Raw genomic sequence first — 27,597 nt, 5'->3', positions numbered from 1 at the left:
TGTGAGTTTTTGGAGAGTTTCTGCTTGAATTTCTTTGCAGGATGTCAGAATAGCCTCCCAGAGCTGCTGTTTGGATGTGAACTGCCTCCCACCCTCATAGATCTTTTGCTTGAGGATGCTCCAAAGGTTCTCAATAGGGTTGCGGTCAGGGGAGGATGGGGGCCACACCATGAGTTTCTCTCCTTTTATGCCCATAGCAGCCAATGATGCAGAGGTATTCCTTGCAGCATGAGATGGTACATTGTCATGCATGAAGATGATTTTGTTACGGAAAGCACGGTTCTTCTTTTTTTACCATGGAAGAAAGTGGTCAGTCAGAAACTCCACATACTTTACAGAGGTCATTTTCACACCTTCAGGGACCCTAAAGGGGCCGACCAGCTCTCTCCCCATGATTCCGGCCCAAAACATGACTCCGCCACGTCCTTGCTGACGTCGCAGCCTTGTTGGGACATGGTGGCCGTCCACCAACCATCCACTACTCCATCCATCTGGACCATCCAGGGTTGAACGGCACTCATCAGTGAACAAGACTGTTTGAAAATTAGTCTTCATGTATTTCTGGGCCCACTGCAGCCGTTTCTGCTTGTGAGCATTGTTTAGGGGTGGCCGAATAGAAGGTTTACGCATAACTGCAAGCCTCTGGAGGATCCTACACCTTGATGTTCGTGGGACTCCAGAGGCACCAGCAGCTTCAAATATCTGTTTGCTACTTTGTAATGGCATTTTAGCAGCTGCTCTCTTAATCCGATGTTTTTGTCTGGCAGAAACCTTCCTCATTGTGCCTTTATCTGCACGAACCTGTGTGTGCTCTGAATCAGCCACAAATCTCTTAACAGTACGATGATCACGCTTAAGTTTTCGTGAAATATCTAAGGTTTTCATACCTTGTCCAAGGCATTGAACTATTTCACGCTTTTCGGCAGCAGAGAGATCCTTTTTCTTTCCCATATTGCTTGGAAATGGTCGTCTGCTTAATAATGTGGAACGCCCTTCTTAAGTAGTTTTTCCTTAATTGGGCTCACCTGGCAAACTAATTATCACAGGTGTCTGAGATTGATTTCAGTGATCCAAAGAGCCCTGCGACACAATACCATCCATGAGTTTAATTGAAAAACAAAAAATGTCATCTTTATGACACTTAAATACAATTTGCGTAATAATTTGGAACGCGGTGTATACTGATTTTAAAAGGCTCCAGAGCTTCGAGTGCCATGTACATGTCCTGTTTAAAAATCCTGTTTAAATCACTGAAATTGTTTCTAAGTCAATATTTTGCTTCAAATTATTGATTTCTCTAGTAATTAGCTGTGTAATAAGCTGGCTAATGGGTTGTTATAGGGTAGATAAATCCCCTCAGGGTTGAGATAAGACTGCTTTAAGTCGGGGTCCTGCACTACACTGTTGGGGTTGGTTCGTTGATGCTGTTTCACAAATTTGTACAGACGTGCTTTTACTTTGAAAAACGTAAAGAAAACTGTTGGACAATTATAGAAAATCCTTTATGATCAATATATATATCTATATATAATGTATGAATAATCCTCTGTGGTCTTATACTGAAGCTTATTGTTACAAGTATTAAAGCAGAGGAGTTCTCTCTCTCTCTCTTTCACACACGTACAAAGACTCTGACTGTTCCCTAACCTCGCCAACCATTCTCCCTGATAAAAGCACAGATAGAGACTTAAAATGTCTGCCTGTCTCTCACTTATTATTCTCTTTCCCAACAAAACAAGCCTTTAACAGAGTTACCCTGTGGCTACAGATCAAACATCCCACATTACACAATCATTACGCATACATCATCGACAATAGCGGCCCAGGCGAGGAGCAAACTGGATCTATTACTGCAGGCATTTTGCTGAGTGTCAGCTCAGTCTTCTTCAGTGTATCAGCTGACCCCAAATAACCCTCCACCCCCCCTCGTCCTCGCTCTGCCTTTCTTCAGAGCGCACTCTTTCCGTCTCTCCGCCTTCATCTCTCTCTCTTCTTCCTCCATTCAGAGCCGGCTGAATATAGGTCAGCATTCTCTAAAATCCTCATCCTGCTGAAAGTTTGATAAGTGCACTCCAGGTGGCAGTCGGCTGAATATTATATTGTGGGTCCAAGCGTCCTCCAGTAGTATACTCGGATTATTAAAGATAATCAGGCGGCGCCCACAGGAACACGGTCACTTTGTGTGTTTGTCGTAATGTCCTCCCTTAGATCTAAAGTGAATACCTGTTTTCACTGTGTTTAAAAGACATAAAAACACTTCCCTCTGCTGGTGTGTACTCTCGTTTTGTTGTTCATGTTTACAGAAAGAGATCCAGCTTTGTGTGCTGCTCACAGCGTTGAAAAACATTTGTAAAAAATTCAACAGTAATCTTTCTTTCCGGAAAAAAAAAGAACCCTGTTTTTCCGGATATCCTACCTCACAGTGAGCATTGATATGTGAGGCATTCAAGGCCGCACTGACTTTAAAGCGCTTCCATGCAAAACGAAAAGTGTTAAAGAGTCAGTGAGTAAGACATTACAGCCTTCCCCGTCACCATATCTGAACCTCGCTGAAAACCTGTGGGAGAGTGTGGAGCGAAGCGTTACCGGGAATCCCTGTCATAAGTGAGACGTCAGCAACTTTGACCTCCACTCAGGCATCACTGTCCTCAGCAGTCCTGCAGCAGCAGCAGCAGCACAGCAGCCATGCTAACATCTCCTTTGCAAGCTGAATAAGAGAGTAACTGGATTCCAAGTAGGCTCCCTAACTTATGATTTATTGATTGATATATGCCTACAGTGACCCCAATCTCACTGTGTTAGTGAAATGTTCCATAAGGTGGCCCAACGCTTTACAAAGACACTTCCTGTTGTCTGTTTGTCCCTCATGTGTAGTTCAATGAAAACTGTCCATAACCAGGTGTGTGTGGATTTTCGACAGAAGCAGGGAGACTTGTCACCACACACAAATATACACGCTACGATGTGGGCTGCACAACAAATCGCAATTTAATCATCGTGGCGATATGAACCTGTAACATGAATTGTTACATTATTGTTGCATCAACCAGCTTTCAGCTTCTCTTAGAAAAACTGCTGTCAAGGCCTGTGTCCACTAACAGGGTTTTTTTGAGCTGGCAGCGCCCACGACCTTGATTTCCGACCAACTTCTCACAGCCGCTTACTGTTGCTAGGTTATGAAAGTTGTCTGGCGGCACCTCCACTTCCCTCTATAGTGATTGTTAAGTCTCTTTTAAATCGCTCTGTATGCTTAATATTTGCTTTTATTAACAGAAATTTTACAAAGAAGACAAAAACTAAGTTAAGGAATCGTGTCCTGGCATTAGCAGCAGCTCTACACCTGGAGAGGATTAGCTTCTCGTCTGCCATTGTTGTTGACAAAGTTGATATTTGAAGTCCCGCCCCTTCTTGATTTTGGTTGGAAGGTGAGGGAAAAGCGACATTGATGAATGTTTCAAAAGTTGAACTATTTTCAACTGAGAGCAGCGATAAAAAACAGCTGACGTTGAGCGCTGAAAATGCTGAACTGCATTGGTTTTGTGTAGAAAACAGGCGCTGCCAGCGCACAAAACGCCATTAGTGGACACAGGCCCTTAATTTAGAGGCAACTATGAGGTTAGCTAAGATGACAAAAAATCACTTTAGCTATTTGCAAATGATTTCGATTCAGGAGGGACAAGTTGTTACAAGCACTTGCAATGTGCTGAACACACTAAACAGCAGGTGCTTAACAAAGATATTTACTAGCTAACATGCTAATTTCAGTAGTAACCTGATGTTATATCTTCATTACAATATTGATCAATGTCATCGCACATTGCAGATTTTCCTTGTATCGTGCAGCCTAATTCATACATTGTATTGTATTTAGGAGGAGGCAGAAGTCTTGAACAGATGTCACAAATCCTGAATCCAGAATATCCAGACTTTGTGCATGACGAGATTCTACTGATGCTTTTTATTGTAATTGGTTGAACCCTTTAAATTCAAGATGCTCATATGTGATTAAAACTTCATCCTTAAATACTGACTAAATCAGCAAAACGGTTGGATACACTTTATATTTTCCACCTGTTTGAAAAAATGAATCCGAATAACATTTAGTTTTTAAAGAGATGGTTTAGTTTCAGCGACAGTCGCAGGTATTTGAATCCGTACCTCTCACTCTGCCTCTTCATATTTCCACAATTAGAGCCCAGCCCCTCCCGGCCCCGCTCTAACAGCTGGCCATTAATCAGCTCCCGCACTCGAATTCTCCTCCGCCACAGGTTATGATTTTCACATTACTCCACACTCCTTTACCTCCATCCGACAGGAAAATGACCCCAGCTCCCCCCCCACCACCAGCGCCACCATCACACATGGAGACGCACACCTCGAAAGTGAGATGTTTGCTGGAATCAAACTGCACACGGGACGAATCTAAGGTGTTATGTGAGCGCCGGCACACGTGTTAATACATGACGGGGCAACCACGTCGGCGAGTCTCCCTCCTTCTCACACCCATTATCCTTTTCTAATTACACTTTCCTTCTGAAACAGTGGATCAGAGGGCGCCATTGACTGCTTTTAATCTGCCACCAAATTTTAATTAACACAGACGTGACCCCCGTCTCCGATACATCCCGCAGAACGTCGGGATCACAATAACTCATAAATCACAGCCGCTGATTTCATTCCCCCCCGCTTTCCCGCGGTGATGAATTTCCAGATGGGGGCTGGTGGCTGCTAACGTCGGGAGAAATATGAAGGAGGGAGAAAGAGAGAGTGTGTGTGAGACATTAAGAGAACGGACAGGAAGGCTACATTTGTGAGAAATATATTTAAGCGTCTCTGTACATGGAAGAGAGGGGGAGAGAAGTGGCAGCATCTCTGGTTCGCTGTCAACCTTTGAGAGATTTGTTACCGGGGAGAGGATTATGGAGGTTGTGAAATGGGGTTGTGTTAATATGCCGGGCGTTGAGGAATACGATGTGGGCCAGCCGGCTTCACAGTGTGTGAAATCAAAAGGCTGAACAAGTGAAAACTGAAAACGACTCGCTGATGCTCTGAAGAGTTAATTGACTCGCCTCGCTGTGTTTGTGAGTGCGTATTATTTCTTTAATCATGGACTTTCAATCATAAATTACCATTACATGAATTATTCTACTCGCTGGAATTAATGCAGTTGAGTCTCATTAAAGAACTTCTTTTCCACAGAACTGCAGCAGTAAAGTCTACGCTTTGCATGTGTGAGTTTGTGTGTATCTGTGTTTGCATCCGTCTGTGGAGGTGGAGGTGGAGGTGGGCAGGGTGCCGGGGTTTGTTATTACTAAATCGCTCATCCATGCTGCTAATTAAGATGCATAGCATCCCCCTATGAACGTCAGTGTCGCTAATTATCAAACAATGTAGTGCTCACCAGATATGAGAACTGGCAGCCTCTGTAGTCATGTTACCAACCTATTACTGCTACAATTACCAAGTGCCTGTCAGTCTCCTTGTTAGTCATCTGCTTTCATTTTCTCTCATTCTAAAGCCTTTTTTTTTTCTCCTCTCTCTCCCCGTCTCTTCTTTTCTCTCTCCAGGCTATGGCTTTGTGGATTTTGACAGCCCAGCTGCAGCACAGAAGGCCGTGTCGTCTCTCAAAGCCACCGGGGTGCAGGCCCAAATGGCCAAGGTAAGGAGTGTTTAAAAACAAGTCAGCATCGCCGCCTCCACTTGCATTGTCATTATCGCGCTGTTGCGCATTCGACTCCCTCCGGGGATTTAATATCTTGCACTTAACTCACTTAATAGACAGTGATGGATCTGAAAGTTTCCCACATGCAAACTGCTTTTCTCCATAAACACAGTTTTATAGAAGAGCTTTGCTGCTGAATGAAAAACCTTTTCCCTCCAGTGTAAGACGACTCTTAAATGTGGGCTTGTAACTGCGTTTGTATATTATACGACAAGTTGGGAGGCGACTGTGGTGCATGTAGGTCTGTTTTATCGCACTGACACTCTGTGACAAGGCAGAGCTGCAGTCTCGTACAGTCCTGTATCCAGACATTGCTCCCCATAAAGGTTATTTTCACCTACATGTATGACATTTGGAATGCATATTTACCATGTCAAGACTTACAGAAAATCCTCTTGCACCCATACCTAAAACCCAACAGGAAGTCAGCCATTTTAGTTTGAATTTCAAAATAAGACCTATTTTTGGCGATTTTTGGCAATTAACAGGGTCAATACTTTAACGAACTCCTCCTAGGGACTTCATCCAATCCTCTCCAAATTAGGTCAGTACATTGACAACACATTGATGACAAAAAGATATCAAAAGTTTGAGTGTGCGTCAAGGGGTGTGGCTTCGGCGGGGGGTCAAAGTTTAATGTTTTATGGCATCTTGCAGGTCCCTTGTTTCAAGTGGTTATGTGGATTTAGTTTGCGTGAGAGGACATGTGTGTGCGTTGCATGATTCCACAACAAACTAACCTGGTTGCTAGCGTGTAAGCTGGTCCTGCTGTAATTGAAGTATGACCAGCCGCTTGTCCTGCGTTGCGCAGTATTATTAGGCTGCTAAAGTGGAAGCAGATGAGACGAGCTGCTTGAGCGGGGCAAAAGGGGCTACAGTTAGTTGCACAATGGAGCCAAGTTGACAGACAGAGACACACATGCATGGAGGAAAAACACTTGCACAGTCTTGCATTTTAAGATCGTGTCTGGATGGTGAGTGCAACATATTTTGCTGTCTGTCACAGCTATCTGTGATCTCCAGTCGTCTTTTTCTCATTTTTCTCTCCTAAATTTTTCATCTCTTTGCCGCCTGCGCGGAGAATCCTCATAACCAGAAGCACAGCAGGGCCCTCTGTGCGGACACCCGTGATAGACGAGGCTATTTTAGAACCAGCCGATGATTTGCAGGTGTCAGAATATCTAAATAGGTGAACAAAATGTCAGTAGCATTAAAGCAATGAATATGGTGATTACTATGACGGTACACTATGAGTGATTTGATCTGATCCAGAATCTCCCCCCTTCACTCCTCGAAGCTAAAGAAACCCTGATGAGATTGTGAATGGCGATGGCGCCTGTGAAGATGACAGAATTGATGACAACGATGAAGGCGGCAATTATTTTGATCAAATGGGATGAGATCTGACAGGAGGAGATGATATTCCGCGCGGTGCTCAGGTGTGCCATTTCTCAAACGCACCATTTGGCCGTTTCCTCTTCCCCCCCCACCCGGTGTCCTTCTTCCAATATTTATAAGAGGCCCGGCTCTCGGAATACAGATAAGAAGCCGTGCTCTTTTAGCCCGTCGCACTTTAAGATCGCTCCCCTTTTCTCAGTCAATATTTTCACGAGAGAGGTCTTGTGTCCCGAAACAAAAGAGGTGACCTTTTTAAGAGTGCTTGTTTGCATATATGTGTGTTTCACAAAATCGTTTCCTATTAGCATCTGTGTATAATAGCTTGTTTTCAATGTGTTCTGCTCACACAAATGGAAAGACCAGTGTTCGCTGCTGTGGCTCTGCTCTTTTATCACACTTGTGAGGGACATTAAGGAGTAGTTTGCCTTTATAGACTCCCTCTGCATCTCTCTAATGTCTCCTTAGCAGGTATCACCACCATCGCTCCGTCAGCTCCTCCTCCTCTTCCTTCACCTCCTCTTTTCCCTCTGTACGCACACGCATATTCTCATATTCAGACACACATTTGTATTCACATCCACCATGTGCCGCCCTGCCAAACATCCAATGAGCGCAATTTATTCCCATCAATAATTAACAGCAGGCTGTCTTTGTGTCTGCCTACCTGCCAAGGTGTTTCTGACACCCTCCGCTCTGTCATGGCGGAGCAGCATTCCCCCGCCACGGCCGCATGAAAAGCCCAGGTGTGCACTGAGGAAGGTGTAAATCACAAAGACGATTGGTAACGCCGCAGACGATTCCCACAATAAGCGCATTCCGCCTCATTCTCTCACTCCCTCCGCTCCATTTTGTCACATATATCTCTCCACAACAAAGTAATAAACGAATAGCAAGTCAGAGCCAGAGGCTTTGAGCTCATTAAATAAAACCGTCACAGTAATCAAGTTGTGCCTTTTTTCCTGCCTTGACGCCATTAAGGCGCTTTTATTACGGTTCCTTATTTTAAACACAGCTGCAGAGCAGAGAGAAACGGAGGGGAAAAAGGGAAGCGTCACTTGATTTCCTCTCCTTCCTCCAGTGTAACAGCCTGCCGTCTCTCTCCCCTCACTCCCCTTGGAATTTGAAATACCAAGGCAGCAGAGATGAAACATTGCCTTCCTTTTGTCTTGCCCTCCCCTGGGGATGGTGACAGCAAGAGGGAGGAGAGGAGCCATAATTAAGACACCTAAAGGACACTTCCCCCCTGCGCCTCCCTTCCTGTCACTCACCTCTACACAAGTCACAGATAAGAGCACTTAGCATAGGTGTGGAGTGTGTGTGTGTGTGTACAGTACAGGTTTGTGCTTGGACTTGACAGTGTGTATGTGTTTGCAAGTGCATATATGGTTTTGTGTAGTATTTGTATTTAAAGCTACTATGAAGAATGTTCTGTTTGTGTCGATTCGGGCACCCCCTGTGGACTAAGACGTACCTCTTATCTCTTTGCTGATTTTGTCCTGTACATGCTTAAGTGGTATTTTTAACAAGAAATCTCATCCTGCTTTCTTTAGCAGTCATATGTATCACCCACTTTAAATTTCTGCCCTGGAAAATGTAAACAAAGGCAGCGTGAAGTTAACTGCTTCATCTGACACCGACCCCCCCACCAGCAGTTTCAGGCGTTAAAAATAACTATATAGAAATAATCAATCTTGTCGCTGATGGTCTGGTTGGCTTTTGTGGGTCATATAGAGGCATCAGAATTAATTTCAGTCTGTTTTATAACCAGTGAAAAACTCCTCGCAGGAGCTTTAATCTGAGTAATCCACATCTGTTTGTGTGTGTGCATTAAAATCATTTTGTGTCATTGTATTGTGACAGTTTGGTCACATTGAATTATCCTCCTGAAAATGATTGTTAAAGTTAAAACTAACAAAAAAAAGTTATTAAAAATTATTATTTCTACATTTATGAGTAAAATATGTCACAAATTTTAAAGTCATGTTTCCGGTCCCTCTTTAAATAGCCGTTCAACATTTTCGGAGATGTGCTTATTCCTGTTCTTACAAAGAGTTGGAGTGAGAAGACCGATCCCACTGTCATGTCTCTGTGCTAAATATGAAGCTAGAACCAGGGCGTAATTAGCCTAGCTTAGCATAAGGCATGAAGGAATTGGAAAACAGCTGCCTGTGTCTTTCTACAATCAAAAAATACGTCTTAAAATTAGAAAACAGAACGAACAGAAAACTTGTTTATTAGTTGTGTATATTTATTTACTAGAGTAAGCAATGCTAGCTGTTTGTCCGTCTGTGTAGTAGTTTAGCTAAGCTAATTGTCCCAGCTTTAGTTCCATTCTTAGAGCAAGGACACGAAAGTGGTGACATAATCGGCACAAATTGAAAATCTATATTTGGCCAAACGTTTACATGATGATAGTGAAATATCAACCTCTCTTTGATCTGCTACATGGCGGGTAATAGACCAAGAACTAAAAAAAAACAGGTACAAGTGTGCTATCATTGAATCAACTTTACACAAGCAAACAGTTAGAAGACGTGACGTCTTTTACAAGAAGAGAAAAGACTTTGTCAAAAATGACCTTATCACAAATTTTGTAGCACCAATTATTCACCTCACTTCTTTTGTATTTGTGTGTGTTTGTGGGAAAGAGAGAGATATTGTGTTAAGGCCAACGTTTGCCTCCTCACTCCGCGGACTCTATTCTCTGTGTCACTTTGTTCAGGCAGCTCTCCGAACGGAGGAAACTGACACGTCGAGCAGACAGAATGATAACAGGTAAAAGGCGCGTCGGGCTTCGCAAATGCAAACCTGTCAAGCAGCCGCTGGCCTCACTCTCCGCAGGCTGCCATTTTCCCCTTGAGCCAATCAGACTGAATTATGGGAAGGGCACCCTCGATTGTGGTGTCTGTGTCGGAGAGGTAATTCCGCCTGACAGCTGCTTGCTTTCAGACAACAGCCAGTCTTTATGGAAATCATCCCTCCCCATTCTGGCTGCAGTCGGCTTGTGCTGATAAAAGCCGAATGAAAACAAAGCTGTCCTTTTCCACTTTCTGTTTTTTCTCTTCACTCTTGTCTTTTTTCCTCTCAGGCCGGCCAAGAATTAGCAAAACAGCTCTCACATCCTATGGAGTCTGACAGCGTACATCCTGCTCTGAAGCTATAGGGCCAATGTAAACTTCAAGATGACGTTTGCTGCCTTTGAATCCGACCAAAAAATACGACAATTATTGTGAAGATTCGTATGGAGTTGTGTATTAGAAAATAAACTGATTACTGTCGCAAAAGCGTCAAACAAATCAGTGGTATTGATTGTGAAGAGTTTTCCTCAATGTCCTGGTTTCGGCTGCAAGAGGAGGAGGAGGAGGAATCCTGCGGTGCAGTGTGCCCTCGTTCCAATAACCGATATTTATCCGCTTCACCCAAGCTGCAGGCAGACAGAGAGGCGCTGCTTGCCCTTCACTTCACATTACAGTGGGGAAATTATGCTAAAAGCGTCATTAAAGTGCCTCCATGAAGTGAATCCCAAATGTTTATGATAACACACCGCTCTCACCGGCCCATCAAGCAGTAGTCACCAGCGGATGCTTCAGATGGTTTAACGGTGTGAAACGAACCGCACTCTCTCTCATTTATCCTCCCTCCCTTTAACTTCCTCTGTCTTTTCCTCCGCTCTCTCCTGGGAAAGATTCCCTGTCAATATCACATTTATATTCATGCGAGAAGCACGGATCCCCCTCTGGGTGGTCCGCAGTCAGTCAGCAGTCTTCCTATTATCCTCCAAAGGTGACTCCGCTGACGTCTTAGCCCCGTTGACACCCAGGACCCCACCAGTTCGGCTCAACGCCGGGTGACCTCTGTGCGATAATCAAAGGGAAGGCTGACAGTGCTCTTACATTTGGTTGCTGACAACAGCTTGCCTCCTTTCCCCCAAAGCATGGGTTAAATCCGGGGGAGAGCGCCGGGGGGAAACACATTGTGCTGTGAATACAGCGGGATAATTGGACAGACTTTTGGGGATACAGGTGCTCACTCAGCAGCATCGCTCACCTCTGCGTTCGACACCTTGAATGCGATGCCGTTTCCCCTCTGACATCCACCGCAGTGTTTGTTCGCAAAGCATATGGTGTCGGAACACAGAGCGGTGATCAGCACTTTCTCCCCCGAAGCTGCCATCGACAAGGGCATCCTTATGATTGCAGTCACTCACCAGCAGCTCATTTCCTGCCGTACTTTTTGTCTACCGTGCTCCACATTTGAATACAGCGTGTGATGCTAGTCAGCACCTGAGCATATTGTGTATATAGTTCAGAGTGTTATCCCTTAGCAAGCACTTGTAGCTTTAGTGCTGCGCTTCTATGGAGGCAGTAAAGCTTTCAGAGACTAGATACACCTATATGTCTCCTTTCTCTCTGCTCCTCACGTCCCTGAATGTGTAATGATGCACCTTGGCACCGTACTTTTTCATGCTAATGTTGTTTCAGCAGGCCCAAGATGCTAACTTTTTGTCTTATCCCACGTTAAGAAGAAGTTGATACCTGTGGAATTATCTGCAGTGCAGTGGCTCATAAAGAAAGATAAAACTCTTGTGCACATCTTCGTTCTTGCAGTGTAGTTAGCTGCACTGGGCCTGAGCACACCATCCCCTCCCTGCTCCTCCTGCAGAAGTGATAGTTTTGAAGGGCAAAGCCAGTGAGAGAGAGACGGACCATCTGACGAGCACTGGCTCCCAAGCACCTCCGTTGGCTTCCACTGTCTCTGCCGTCTAATTACGCTTCAATCATCCGCGGGAGCGCTGCGTGCGGTAAATTATTTCGCAGAGCAGCGGAGAGACGTGCCGGGCTGCGAGACGGAAGGGAGAGAGAGAGAAATGGAGAGTAAGAAATCAGCGAGAGAGGAAAGAGTGTGAGAAAAATGGAGTTGAGAGGGTGACAAAAAGTGAGGGACACTGCGGAAAAAGAGAGCAGGCTGCCAGCCATAATGTCGCCTCAGACAGCCGGTACAGCAGGAGACAGGCCAGCACTAATGAACAAAGTTACAAAGTTATCACTTTTCAGGAGGAGAGAGAGAGAGATGGAGAGACGAGGGGAGGACTTGCAATAGATGGCATCAGCATAACTAATCCTGCTGTAGATGCAGATCATTTGGGTATTATTGCAACGTCTTTCTAACAATTACAGTCTGCCATGAGGTTGTTTTTGCATGTTTCTATTGTAGCAGGATCTAATTAAACTACACTTTGGAGCGGCGGCGTACATGTATGTGTGAATAGCCTCTATTCTTCTCCCAAATTCCTCCTAAATGGCCTTGTGTTCTGCAAAAAAGAACAGTGAAGGCCTGTATCCTCGGCAGCTCAGTGCGACCGCGCTTCGCTTTGAAGCAAACACTAATATATTTTTCGGGCTCGGTAATGGCCACAGTGTGCAGTTATTAGAATCTCTTTGATGTGGCAACTGTGCCAACCTGCTCGCCGTCTCTGCGAATTGATCTGGCTCAATTAGCGGGCCCCGCAGAGACGGCGTTCAAAGCGGCCGCGCTGCCGCACTCATCGTCGACACGCATAGACCAGGTGAAACGCTTTGCATTCGATTATGTGGCCCTGAGAACGCAACCTGTGAATACATGTGACTATTGGAGAATCACAATATCACCACGCTCTGAATGTGTTTGACTCCAGCTGTCTGCTACATGTTTATATCCCTTTAGTGTTTAACTACGTGTGCACAGTACACAATGAGCCCTCTCTTCCACCCTTCCTCTCGTCCCTGATTTAGCTGACCCATTTCAATTTGTCTTCATCAGTCATACCCATTAACTCGGGGATTAGATTCTTCAATGCCAGCCACCCCCAGACCTCCTTGTATCCCTCCATCCCTCCATCTATCCCTCCATTCTGCCATACAGTGCTGTCACTGCACACTTAAATGATTTTCAACAACCACACAAGCATCCGGCTTTGCAGGCAGACTGTTGATGTACATAAAGAGAGAGCGCTGAGCTTTTTTCTGTCATCGCATTTTATGTGTCAGAAGTACTCCAACAAGACTACCACCCTCTGAAGAACTGTAATTTTACCGTCAGCGGTTCTCATGAAGCCTTTCTTCCTCTCTTTCTGCAGCTTGTATCTGACCTCTTAAGTAAAAAAATAACTGCTATTTCCACCTTAATACTTAAAAAATACTCGCCCTGTGCATCTATGAATTACCTGAAAGCACCAGGTTTATTGTAAGTGGCAGAATGCCAAATTCACAACAATGGCAGGCCAATTGAGTGTATCTAAAAAACAGTACATTATTGGATTATGAGCAACGATTAAATATCACAAAGCACTCACTGCACTCTGATTCTGCACTCTGTATTTGCATCCACTTAATGAATGCATACATGTACGGAAGCCCAAAGCGGACATGCATCCATACTTTTTATTTACTCAGTTGTTACATGATAAAGAGTTATTTCCGGTGGTTTTCTTGAGATCTCGACTTATTTATCTCGTTATCTCGAGATAACAACGCTTGTTTTCCCATTAAAACAAAATTTATTTATCTTGTTAACTCGAGATAAATGCTTGTTTTCCCCATTTAACGAATTATTTTATCTTGTTAACTTAAGATCACGCTTGTTTTCCTGTTATTACACATTAATTTATCTTGTTAACTCGAGGTAACAAACTTGTTTTCCTGTTATAACAAATTCATTTATCTTGTTATCTCAAGATAAATGCTTGTTTTCCCCATAGAACAAATTCAGTTATCTTGTTAACTCAAGATCACGCTTGTTTTCCCGTTATTACACATTCATTTATCTTGTTAACTCAAGATAACAAAATTATTTTCTCGTGATAACGGGATCATTTTCCAGCGATCTAGAAAACAAAATAGGTTAGTCACTCTGATATTACAGACCAGAAGATGTCGTGCTCAATATAACGAGATAAATATGTCGAGAAAACTTCTCGTTATCATTGGAAAATTGAGTCAATCAAATGTTTGGATGCATATCTGCTTAGGGCTTCCACATACATGAACGCAGACACACAGTAATGAATCTTCTGACTCCTCCTTCAAGTTTTCACAAATCCATATGCTCTGCATTGTTTTGTTAATGAATTAATTCACATTTTAATTCAACATGAGAATGTACAGGTTTATTTTACTGCGTACAACTGCAAGATTTGCAGTATCAGCTGTATATTGGCATACTGCTATGTGGTTCTGATTTGACATGTAGAGTCTAATTAGCACAGTGCACTCACTCACTGCAGAATCTATTGGTAAATTTGATGTGTCCTTGTCATCTGAACTTTTCAAAAGAAAGTAAAAATTATGTGTAAATGTGAAAAACTTTTTCTTTTCTTTAAATTCAGGATATGAATTTTTATGCTGTGCATGATGCATGCTATGAGAGTTCAAGACATCAGTTATGCTTTGAAAAAGCTTTAAAGAGAACAGAGAAAACTTGAGAGAGTGAAAAAGTGAAATTTTCAACTACTTAAGAATTCAGTGACACAAAAACAGGAGCTTTCTCATGTTCATAAATGATTTGCTATTTAATTTTTTAAATGATATTAAAAAAGGTATTCAGAACCCATCTTAATCACATTACATTATATGATCATAATTTAAGTGTGAAGGCGGCATTTTATTGTGAAAACTGCACCTTTTAATGGATCAAGCTACATATTCGCAGTGCTGCATTAAAACATGAAGCCTTAAATTCACTCTCCAGAAAATGTAATTTGATTAATGTAAGCATTCCACTGCTGCAACGCCAACTCCAAGCAACTGCTTCCATCCAGTTGCACGCCTGTGTGAGTTTACGTTCCGGTCACAGTGAGAGTCACTCTACATAGATCATATTTAATGGTAGTTCTGGGCGCACAGTCAGATTGGAGCCTCTAGCTGTGCTAACACTTACAGCCAGACTTACATGCACTCCAGTGGAGATGTGAAGCGGGAGGGAAGGGGGGGGCTGCTGGATCCAGAAGTGTTTGTTCCCGTTCTGTGTTCCAGTGTAACATTTTTGTATGTTCAATGTCACTGAACATAGAAACAAGAGGTTATGTTGTGGTTTATGTTCTGTTGTGTGATTGGTGCCATGGCAACAGAACAAAATACTACAGTACCCATGAACTTTGGTTGCCGTTGCCAAAGGGAAGAGGCCAGTCTGAGGTGGTAACAAATTTAGAGCGCTTTGTTTTCGAACACGCTGCTATAGTTGCTGAATTTAACCACAAATGACCCAGAATGTGAGGGAGAATCGACTCAGTTAATTATATTAACTGTTTTATTTAGTTTTACCCATCAGTGGCTGTATATTAATTGATTATGGGATGTTTTCTGTAGAAATGCACCTTGTTGTTCATCAGTAAAGTCTACCTGGGAGCTTGTACCTGCGACTTTTTTCTTCAACACCCAGATAGTCTGCATGTGTGGGTTCCCTCCAGGTACTCCGGCTTCCTCCCACAGTCCAAAGACACGCTGCTTTAGGTTTATTTGTGACCCTAAAGTTGTCTATAGGTGTGAGCGTGTCTGTCTCTATGTGTCAGCCCTGTGACTGAGTGACAATCAGTCCTGGGTGTACCCCGCCTCTCGCCCAATGGCACCTGGGATCGGCTCCAGCCCCCTGCGACCCTGAACAGGATAAGCGGAATAGATAATGGATGGATGGATTTCAGCTCAGGGTCACATGACATCGTCTATGGAAAAAAACAATGGTATATCTACTAGCTCCATCTATTTGGCATCTCTATTGCAGTTACTGTACAGAACAACATGCACTTTTGTTTATACTACATTTATTTGCAAAAAAGGACTTTGCAATTAATGATATGTCTGTACGCCTTGTAGATATATCTTAAATATTTGTTTCCAAGCAACAATAACAAGGTGATAAATGCAGTTTCCAGTTAGCGTTATATATATAGATAGATTTTATTCACTTTATGGCCTCTTAGTATTAGGGCCACATTAAGAAATGAAGAAGAAAGAAAGAGGAAAGTAGAAGAAATAAGAATAAAGTCATAGTATTACGATAATAAAGTCCTTTTATTACAATAATAAAGTCGTTATATTACGAGAAGAAAGTCATAAGAGAATAAATTCGTAATATTACGAGAATAACGTGGTTATATTATTAGAAAAAAGTTGTAATTTTAAACTATTGTATAAAATAAGCCTAAATATTATAAATATCAGAAGAGCAGCAGCCACCTGCACTAAAATGAGGAACGTGTGAAGTATAACTTCACAGTTAACATCTTGTGAAGTTATGCTTGTAAATGATTGCACAGGAGGCTGAACACAACTTGAGCCGGAGCTGTATTTACTGAACACACCCGGCAGCATGGAAGCGTAGCATACATGTACCTCGCCAGATCTCCTGCCTAGTAATGCGCAAGCACACTAAACAGTTATATATCAATACATTAGTATAGGTTTCACAAATACGACATATTTAATCTTTCGTAACATCAGCACCACTTTGTCATAACTATCAGGACTCTGAAAAGTGATTATAGATCTTAGTCGTTTTAGCGCAGGCGGCTGGCTGCTCTTCTGATATTACCCTTCAAAATAAGATACAGGCCAACCAGAGACTAAAATTAAGACTTTATTCTCGAAATCTTTTCCTCAATGTGGCCCTGATACTCTGTCATACTTTTCAGATCAATTATCACCATCTGTTTTTATTTCTTTTAGTCCTTATATCACTAAGTGCAACATCTTATTCTGACTCCTCCTTTTCCCTCTACCCTTAACCTACCGCCCTCTAATGCACCCCTCCCCCCTCTTTAATGAATTCCACAGGCATGCCACGTTAAATTACACTGACTGTATCCATTTCTAGTGGCTTCAATCATATGTGAGCGAGCTGTCTGCAGGAGGAGGGAGCAGTGAGTCCAGAGCAGAGCAGGGTAGGAGCTCAGCTCGGTCTGCAGCTCGGTCCTGCTGAGGGTTGATGAACCAGCGCTCTGACACCAACACTGTCCCTCGTTCTGCCTAATGAGGAAGAGAAGACCCAGAGTATAGCGTGTCCTTTTTCTCATGCTTTTCATCTCACTGACACCGCTCCCATGAGTCTTTGAGTGTGAGTGCGTGGACACGGCTGGGTTAAAGATAGATGGAAAGCATGGAAATGAAGACCATAAAGTTTTACAACAAAATATCAAACACTCATGATTGTACAAATGTGGTATTCGGTTTGATGGGTGCTATTGTAGGGTTTTTCGTCAAAGAAATAATGAGGAAGAAGAAAATGCTTCTCTGACCTTTCTTCCTCTGCTGAGAAAATTGTCTCAGAGGTCAAAAGGTCAAGGTCAGGGTAGTTAATCTAACTCAGAGGGGCCACACCTCAAAGACCTCTGGCCCTGTGGACTACACGTGACTGTTGCTTTGCAGAGGAGGAAAGGAAACAGATGAGGAGCTTGAAGAGAAGTTAGCGTGGAGGATATTTTACCTGCCTTTTGTCTCTAAGGTCCGCATGTATAAGAGAGATGGTCAGCGGTACAGAGGAGGCAGGTAGATGTATGGCACACGGGTGTGTTCGCCCCCTCTGAGGTGATTCCACATCATTACGTCTCCTGCAAAGTGTTTTACATCAGCAGCATTTGTAAAACCCACTCAGTGGTTTCAAGCAGACAAAGAAACTCGCACTAACAACTTCTCCAGCCGTGTTTTTCATTCAATAGCAAAAGTTTTCTTACTGAAACGTACTGTGAGGAGCTTTTATCGGCCACAAGACAGACTGAAATTAATACTAAAGTACAAAAGCAAACCAGGACATCAGCAAAATTGACTAATTTGCTTTGTTGTCATTTTAAATGCCCGTCACCAGGTCAGATTCCAGAGGCAATCGCGCTGCAGCGGCCCAATGTTCGGAGGAACAGGCTGCAAATTCAGAAACGATGCCAATTCAAAAACACTTGCCAAAGACCAAAACAAATGCAACGACGGAAACCATTGCAAATAAAATAAATGTGCTGCAAAAGGCCGAAACGAATGCATTAACGCCAAACACACTGCAAATACAGAAACAATGCAAAGTCAAAAACACACAAACCCAGAACACGCAAAAGAAAAACGCTGCAAATCCAGTCGACACGGCGCAGACCTCCAGGCCTGTAGGTGCCGCTGTATTTCTCCGGCAAAGTTTCACGGTTAGCAATTAAAAGGAAGAGAATACACACACACACACACATACAGGAACATTTAGGAGATAAGACTAACAACGTTGCAAACATCAACACTAAATGAAAGTTCCTCTCAGTTGCTTTAAGTCGTAGCATTCTGCAGCACAGTTTCAGTCTCAAAAACGAGCAGGTTACTTGTGAAAGTCGTCTTTTAAAAAATAAGTCATACGAATTCTGCTTTTTCTGCACATTCATTTCAAAGTTACTAAATCGTCTGCCACCGTCTTTGTGTCAGCACAGAGTCAATATTTAGTCTGCATGCGTTCTGATGTCTATTGTGCGGCCGCATGCCGGCCTGTCTCTCTCTTACCGATGGCCCTCTTATCTCCATTTGTCTTTGTTATGTCTGTCGCCGCTCTCATCCCTCCCCTCCACCCTTAAAAGCTGTTCTTCTGTCTCCTTCACTTACTGTATGTTTGATGCTCGGCCTGAGCGCTGCCTTGTTTTTTTTTTGCTTTGCTTGTGATATCATTGTTTGGGGTGTTATCTCGGTATTCTTCATCGCATGTCGGTGTCGCTGCTGTGTTGTGTGAGGGTTATCTTGCTGCCATCCCTGGTTTTATCTTTGCATTATCCGTCGGGTTATCTCTGCAGCGTTGTCCCCTTAGTGTTATCGTACGCCAACATCAAGGTCGTGACCTTTCTCTTTGGCAGTGTCTTAAAAAGCTCACAGGGTATCTCGGCTGTTTCTTTAAGGTTTGTCTGAACGTCATGGATGTTATTTTGAAGTTATTCTGTTATATTTTGAAATGCCAAAATATTTGATTTCCTCTGTTTGTTGCTTTTAAGCCTGTGTGCACGCTTCACGGCTTTCCCTCGGATGTGTACATTTTGATATGCGTCAAACTTGTCTAGCTCTGAGGCGTGCCTTTGTTTCCGCCAGCGCCTGCGATTTGTCTGCCTCATTTGCGTACGTCTGTGTTTACACGGCTGCAAGTCTGTGTGGTTACATTTGATTCGGAGCATTGTATGATTCATAGCAGATGGCTGCCTCTTCTTCCTATGGCAGCTAAAGAAAGTTAAAAACTCATAGCGGAAGACAAGATAGAAAAATGGAGGATAAAACCAGGGATGTGATTACCATCAAACCATCCGCTCAGCAGAGGAAGCATCCATCCACATCCTCTCTCCGCTCGGTGTGTGACATAGATACAAAATGTCTCCCGGGCTAATTTGCGGAGCGGTACACACTCTTCACAGATTCATTTTGAAGTTAGGAGTCAAACAGAATCAGCTTTTTTGCCTCGGTGGTGAAATAAGACTGGAGATCTCTTAAATATGAACTCCAGGCTGTTTGCACATCAGTTCATCTGCTAATGCCTCCTTCCCTTCCCTTCTTATCCTCGTGTGCTGTATCTGTCTGACAGTGAAGTTTACATCTTCCTCTGGTGTTTCATACAGTTCCCTTCACCGGATATCTGCCCCTCGGCCTCCTGGCTCCCCGCTATTCCTCATGAGGACAAACCAGATATGTGTATGCCATGTGTTTTCATAGCACACTATAGCAACACAACAGAGTCGGGGCTCTCTTATTAACAGCGTACGTGCACCTCATAACTGTCAGGAGGTGGAGGAGGCAGCTCGCTGGTGCGGAGGCACTGGCATCTTGAATACTCATCACCCTCTCTGAGGCCCCTCTGAGAGATTAAGTGAACATATAGGGACGCTTTTGTTCACTACATCACATCTCTCCCTATCTGGAGTGACTGCACTTTGATTTGAACCGACTGAGTTCGGACACAGCGCTAATTCAAGATGAAGTATAGTTTAAGTTTGTGGTTGAGCTTTCCAAGAACTTGACCTTTAGTAGAGAGGTTTTTCTAGGAATACATGAATATATCTAATAAGAGTGGGGTAGCGTAAAATAGTGAGAGAAAGTTTTCTGGAAAAGTCATTTAGTTTGAAGAAAGGGTTTGACGAGCTTTTGTTTTACTGTTTGGTTCATTTAGTGAGAGGTACTTTTTAGGAAACAGTCATAAACACACATGAAAGGACATTTATCATACATCTAGATGAACATGTTTCACCTTTAACTGGTAAGATACAACAAATATCAGGTGGTATAACCCCAGACTTTTATAATCTTGACATCAAGGTTGTAGAGGAAGGTTACCAGATCAGAGTACTGGAGTTACTACCTCTACCAAAAGTAAAATGACGTTACAATATAACCAGATGGGGGCAGCTGTTTAGCTTTAAAGCGTGCGCCCCATGTATAAAGGCACGGCCCTCGACGTAGCCGCCCCAGGTTCAACCCCGACCCTCGGCCCTCTGCTGCAGGTCATCCCAGTTCTCTCTACCCTCATTTCAAACTCTATCCACTAGTGGTGGGACAAAATATCGATAAGGCAGTATGTCAATGTTTTAATTTGCAAATATACACTCAGACACTCAGAACAGATTACCCTGCGATTTTAACTCACTGCGTCACTACTTCATGACTCCTTGCGGTGGCGCTCATGAAATTGATGAGAGTAACGTGAACGGACATTAATTGGCCAAGGAAGAAGATAATCAGATATCATAATTGTCTTGCAATATATCTTTTATCGTGTAATTGCTGTATTGCGATATTATCGTTATCGTGGGGCACATATCGCGTATTGCATTGCGTATTGTATCGTGTATCGTAGCGCTTAACGTAGCGCGTATGGTAGCGTGTATCGTAGCGTTTATCGTATCGTGCATCATATCGTGTATCGTATCGCGTATCATATCACGTATCGTATCCCAACTATCCACTGTCCTGTCAAAAGGCCAACAATCTTTAGAATATATATATATATATCTATATATCTAACAAGATGAGGAAGAAAACAATTTAGCAACGGCACAAACAAAAGCAGGAAGTACATTTTTTTTTAAGTTTCTGCTATATGTGAAGCAGCTCTTTCTACATGCTTCCTCTGCTTTGCATTGTGTAATGTTCAATGTAATATTCAAATTTAGTTCACTTCCATCCTCTCCTGCTTTTCCACAAGAGGCTGTGAAGGCAAATTTACACCTCTGCATTGATTTCTGCATATGTTGATGCCACTTGTTCCACCTGTATACCACCCACTGCTACATGAATACACATTTTCCCATCCGCGGTTTGACTGTGAATGAAAATGTAAATTACCTGCTACACTCTGCAACAGTGTTAATCCCTGCGTGGTCTCTATATAATGACACATAATTATTGGATCCTCGCTAAACATTGTCTTTTGTTATTCTTATTAGATTGATATTGTCTTGTTTGTCTACGGGGGCATATAAAAACTCATAATCCATACAAGCGTTGTTATAAAGAATGATTCTCCTGTTGACTCTTGTTTATATTTGGAGTTAAAAGAGTAGCCTTGCTGTCCATCAATATTTATATTTAGTATTCATAGTTAATGTTATTCTGATACAAAGACTTAGATGTTTGTTTCATGGTTTAAATCGCAGCATCTCACCTACAGTAAGACGACTTCTGTTCCCCTGATAAGTCGGCTTCCCCGTGGAACGGTCACACGCCGCCTCAAAAGCTGACAGCCAGACTTGTTGTTGTTGTTGTTGTTGCCTCAAGTGTGAGGGAGGCGGGGGAGGAGAGGAAGAAAGAGGGGGGAGAAGGAGGGACCGGGTAGATGGGATCTGAAGAACCAGGGGAAGTCGAGATGTGACTCCAATCAAATTATTGGCCAATCAAGTCATAACGTGAGTAATTCAAGGCTTACATCGACGGCCTTAATCTGATTGCCTGTGCATTAGGGGGCTCAAAGGAGGGCTCTTAGCGAGCACGCTCAGTGGGGGGTCTTGGAGGAGAAGATGGGAGACAAGAGAGATTCAGTTTTGCTGAAAGAGTGTGTGTTTATCAGTGTAAGCCTGTAAAAAGAGAGACATGCTTTAGGGCTTGTTGAAATGACGCCTGCCTCTCTACCTTTTGGAGCAATACCGTGAAGAAGAGAAAGCCAGGCTAGAGGTTTACATCGCCTCTCTGTTGCCATCTGTTTCGGCGCCATTGTCCAATGGCTACATCTCTCATTTTCCCAATTACAGAGGAGGATTATGATGTGTTTGTTTCCTGCCCATGGGCTCCCTGTGCCACGTGTGACTCATGCTTTAGGTAGAGAAGTATCATCTCTCCTCTAATGAGTCCTGCCAGGATAGCCTAGTTAGAGTCGTGTTGTTATCGTTGCCTCTAATAGCGCTTTTTCAGCACACATGCTACGTATTTAAGATGTAATAAGATTGTGCGATAATTTAATGCCACATCTGCATCTTGACGAGCCAGGACTGGATTGTCAGGATAGTCTGGGGGATTATCCCAAAACCCTTGGCGGTGTTATCTATGAGGCCAACATAACTGGTGGGGTGAAAGCAGCTTGCCAGGAGAGCGTACACCTGGAAAAACAAAACTGTGAGGCCTGGAAAATTAGAGGGGGCTCCAACAAAAGTAGAAATGTACTTTGGTTGTGGACTGATACCGAGAACCCCTTCGATACAAATGTGATTAAAAGGATAAGCATGATATTGCTGGAAAAACACTGAAAATAGCTGGAAATTTTCTAGCTTTGACAAACATTCCACTCGAAGCTAGTACCACAGTGTTGTTGCATTTGTCCCACCATAATTTACTTGACACTAGTTGTTTTTTGGGGGCTAATTGGTTATGGTATCGGATTGGTTCATTGACTGGTATACTTGCCGATAACTGATACCATTATTGGTAACGGTATTAGTATTGGTAGTGTATTGATATTGGTTTGGTATTGGTATTGGTATTGGAACAGGTATCGGTATCAGAACAGGTATTTTGTATCGGTATTGCAAACAAGTATTGGTATGGGAACAGGTATTGGTGTCAGTATCGGAACAGGTATTGGTGTCAGTATCAGAACAGGTATTGGTATCGGTATTGGAAGAAGTATTGGTATCAGAAGGTATTGGTATCAAAACATGTATTGGTATTGGTATCATAACAGGTATTGGTATTGGTATCATAACAGGTATTGGTATTGGTATCATAACAGGTATTGGTATTGGTATCGGAACAGGTATTGGTATTGGTAACAGAACAGGTATTGGTATTGGTATCATAACAGGTATTGGTATTGGTATTGGAACGGGTATTGGTATTGGTATCGGAACGGGCATTGGTATTGGTATTGGTATTGGTATTGGAACAGGTATTGGTATTGGAACAGGAATTGGTATCAGATCAGGTATTGGTATCGGTATCGGAACAGGTATTGGTATTGGTATTGGAACAGGAATTGGTATCAGTATTGGAACAGGAATTGGTATTGGAGCTGGTATTGGAAAAAGTATTGGTATCAGACCCTGTATTGGTATCACTATTGGAACAGGTATTGCAATTGGAAGAGGTACAGGTATCAGTATGGGTATCGGTATTGGTATTGGTACAGCTATTGGTATAGGTATCAATATCGGTATTTGTATTGGTGTCAGTATCAGTATTGGAACAACCCCCAGACAGCACTTGGTTTCTGATAACTGACTCTGGAGTTGAGTGCTACTAGTCCCCAGTTTCAGAACCCCGGGGCCTCAGAGTAAAAACAAAAAAAACGTTTTTATTGATTTGCATTTGGGGGGGTCCCTGAATCACTGACCCCACCCACTCCATCATATCCCCATGCATACCCACACATATACACTTCCCCCCGTGCTCGGGAATCCGCATTGTCGAAACAGCTGCCAAGGGAACAGCTTGTCAGAGAGAGAGTGAGAGAGAAAGTGAGAGAGAGGGGGAAGAGAGGGGGGAGAGACGGAGAGCACTGGGGGGAGGGGGAGGGGGGAGGTAATCAGCTTTTGGAAAAATACTGCCTCTCCATCCCCTGCCAAGAGTTCGTTTGTGTTGTGGCTTTTTTTTCCGGGGCCCTGGCACTGCTGCTCCAGCCACCCACCCCATTTCTCCCTCCGCAGTTAATTCAACAATGGGGGGTTTAGGTCGTAAACTGACAAAAAACAACAGCCAAACAGAATGGGACTTTTGAAGTGTGTCTGTTTCTGTATGTGTGAGCTCTGGGAGTGCGGAAAATGTTCCTCGTTTCAGCCATATGCTTATTTGTGGGTGACAGTCAGGCGTCCGTAAAAAAGGCCTCTTGTTGTGATTCCATAAGTGAGCAATCACCCTTTCTTTTTTTTTTTAGAGCTCTGGCAATCTGCCTTCTCACAATTTTGTGGCATGTTTCCCTGTTCTCCCACACACTTTCATTCTCAGGAACAAATCTGCTTCCATCACAACTGACTGACTAAAGCCATTGTACCAGTACGGCACCAGTTGAGCAGACGTAACAAGCTTATGCATGGTGGATCTAGTTTGACACACGCCACGTGCCGTAGACGCGGTGGATGAATAAACCCGACGCGTCCTCCACTTCGCTAATAAAGCTCGTCAGCTCAAGAGGAAGTGACAGGTTCAGCAGTGTTCCTGGTTAACACAACAACCTATGAATAACCTCATCTCATAAAGCATATGGCCCTTCCATCAAGCGTGCTGCAAACAAGGCGGCACGTGTGAATTAAGGTGTCAATCAAACGGGAGTTAGAGGCGGAATTGCTTTTGTGAAGCCTTGAATATCGACAGCTATAGTGTCTGAGTAATAACTGATTTGTTGGTAAGGTTTCTGACTTTGATTTAATGATTTTCCGACATCATTGCAAACATTTTACTGTAAGTTATCTCTGTCCCAGGCAGCATAACGGGTGTGCAAACATAGAGACTGCTGCACATTGGCAATATATTACAGTCAAGATGTCCAGCCTGTAGCCTGAGAACCAGTTAAACATGTTTGACTGAATAATCCAAGAGCCAGTGCTCACCGATGCAACATCAATTAGGCTTAAGCGAAGGGTCGATTAGTCTTCAAAAGGATGGAGAGGGGCTGCACGGCGAGTCATGTGAACCTGCTGCCTTTTCTTCCCCCCGCTACGGGCAGGAAGACACGGTAAGGGGGGAGCTCGCTGTTTACACGCTGTTCGGATGTATACAAGCGTCCCCTGTCAGACTTTTAATCACTTTGGAACCTTTTGGAAGTGCGGTACAGCAGCGAGGGGAATAGCTTTCACTGTTTTGCTGTTTAGGGAGGCAGGGGAGGTAGTGAAAGAGGAAGGAAGAGAGGAAGAGATATGATTCAGAAGCTCCGCTGGCTACTATTCACCCTGCTCCCTTTCTTCATTTCCCTCTCTTCCTCTTCTCTCTTTGCACTCTACAAAGGTATGTTTAATACATAAGGGTCTAATTGCTATCACAGCTGCAGCTCCTCCGTCTGTCTGTCTGGGTTTTGCACCCTCTCCTCGTACGCTGCAGAGAGGAGAGAGGCCACAGTAATGGGCCTCTGCCCCAGGGCATTACCCCTTATTTTTCCCTCATTCTTTTTCCGTATTTTGTGTTGCCCTTTCTTTAAAAGTGATTCACCCCTTTGTCCTTTCTCTCTGGCTTTGTAGGTGATGTTTAGAGGGATGCCCGGAAGTCTTTACCGCATGCCTACTCACGGTTATCTAAGAATTTACAAGACTTTTTCTCATCTGCCTCTCGTGGTGTCTAACCATGCAGATGCACACATGCAGATACACTATATAACACGTTTCAGAGGGTGTTAATATACTTGTGTGCCGTGTGCCTCCATTATAACTAGCTGGGAGCTTGACCGTGTTTTTTTCCGGCCTGTTTCTCACCACCCTGCCTGCTCTCACCTCCTCCATATGAAACACAAGACTGCCTCTCTCTCTCTCTCTCTTTCGCTTGCTCTCACGCTCTTTTTTTTTTCTCCCACTGCATTAATGGATGCAAATGGAGGCGTGTGCGGGGGAAAGGAGCTGACATTTATGCCTCTGATTAGAACATGCAGCCCCAACGCTTTGTAATTGATTGCAGTCGTGGACGGCGCACACTCACCCATACACTCTCCTAAAGGCTTGCACCACTTTCTGCAGCCTAATGTGCGTGTGTATCACTCCCCTTGATGCACACACTCACATATGATATACATGCACGCTCACACACACATTGTTGCGCATACGCACAAGCCTAAATAGTCCGCCTCACTGCATCCATTTGAATAAGAAGCTTTTAATGGTTGCTTGGTTAGACTTCAAGGCCAAGTCGTTGTGGAGAATCCGAGCTAGCCTGACTGGAGATGTTGATCCGTTTCCTCCGGATCAATGCGCAGGCGTGACCTGTGAACTGGGATAATCCTGGAAGGGGCGGCAGGGGTCAGGGTGATGAGGTGATGTTTACGTGATGGGTCAAAGAGTTAAAACCTGGAGGCAAACAGTGGGAAAGAAGTAGGAGTTCCAAGGTTGGAGACAGGGTGGGAAAAAGAGAGGATGGGCAAACATGTGGATGGGAAGAAAGTAGGAGGATAAAGGAAGGGAAGGGGGAAAAAGTGGAGGTGAAAAAAGCAGGAGCTTATTGTGTCTTTTTGGTATGGATTTTTTAGTTTGTATTTTGTAGTTGTTGGAGGGAAAAAAAACGATAATATCAGCAAAGTATTGCGATATTTTGGGTGTTGTTTTCTGGTGAGGTCAGCAAAGGTCACAGGTCTCTGTCATTGGGAATGGTAGGAGGCTGGTTAAAACAAAGATGGAGGCATCATCATTTAAAGGAGCAACTCGCCCCTGGAAAAAGCCACCCTCAGTCAAAGCTGGTGTTCTCTGTAATCAATAGAAGCAATGATATTTGAAATTGGCGCCATAGCTGCGGAGAAAGTTGTACAAACAGCTTGTGGTTTCGCCTGTTCTACATTCCTACAACACCCAGCGTGCACTGCGCCCCTCCCTCTGAAAGGAACGGCCCAGCGAGAGACGCTGGAGTGAAATACTACTGTTTTCACTGCAGGCAACGGCTCAGAGCGGTACAGAATCTGAAATACGACGAGAATATACCGGTGGATCGTCTGAAAAATCTTCAGGTCTGCAGTCTACATTTCAAACCTGACGATTTTGAACGAGACATGACATCGGAGGCGGGCACCCTAGATTGAGGAAGTGTAGTTTAGCATGCTCCCTGGCCTCCGCCAGATGGTGCGAAGCGGATAGCGTCCTCCAAAGGCACAGAGCCAAATTGCATTTTTTCCCTACCATAATGGCATTAGCTTCCCATAACAGCATGATAGGACTGAGGTTGAAAATCGAACTGGCCCTTTAAATTTAAATTAAAAAGTAATTTACTTTGATACATTAAGACAGCGTTTGTTTGTGTATTTGATAGCCTATATTGCTGCAAAATAGCGGACAGATTATTTTATCTTTTACAATAAAACTCATGCTGATGAAGTTTTGGTTCAGGGACTTAATCTGC

At 43.6% G+C, this 27,597-nt stretch overlaps 1 protein-coding gene across 4 annotated transcripts in view; it reads left to right on the top strand.

The window, feature by feature from the left end:
• rbms3 (RNA binding motif, single stranded interacting protein) overlaps positions 1 to 27,597 on the top strand; it is a 320,758-nt gene that overhangs the window by 168,348 nt on the left and 124,813 nt on the right. For all 4 annotated transcript variants that reach the window (XM_069681044.1, XM_069681042.1, XM_069681046.1 and 1 more), the window contains one exon: positions 5,568 to 5,659. In XM_069681044.1, coding sequence (XP_069537145.1) covers positions 5,568 to 5,659 — 92 coding nt within the window. The remainder of the gene's footprint in view (positions 1 to 5,567; positions 5,660 to 27,597) is intronic.

Source organism: Semicossyphus pulcher, unplaced genomic scaffold (assembly GCF_022749685.1).
Source record: "Semicossyphus pulcher isolate SPU_LCO1_2020_fin unplaced genomic scaffold, fSemPul1.0.p SCAF_5, whole genome shotgun sequence".
Lineage (NCBI taxonomy): Eukaryota > Metazoa > Chordata > Actinopteri > Labriformes > Labridae > Semicossyphus > Semicossyphus pulcher.
This window is presented reverse-complemented; position numbering and strand designations above follow the sequence as displayed.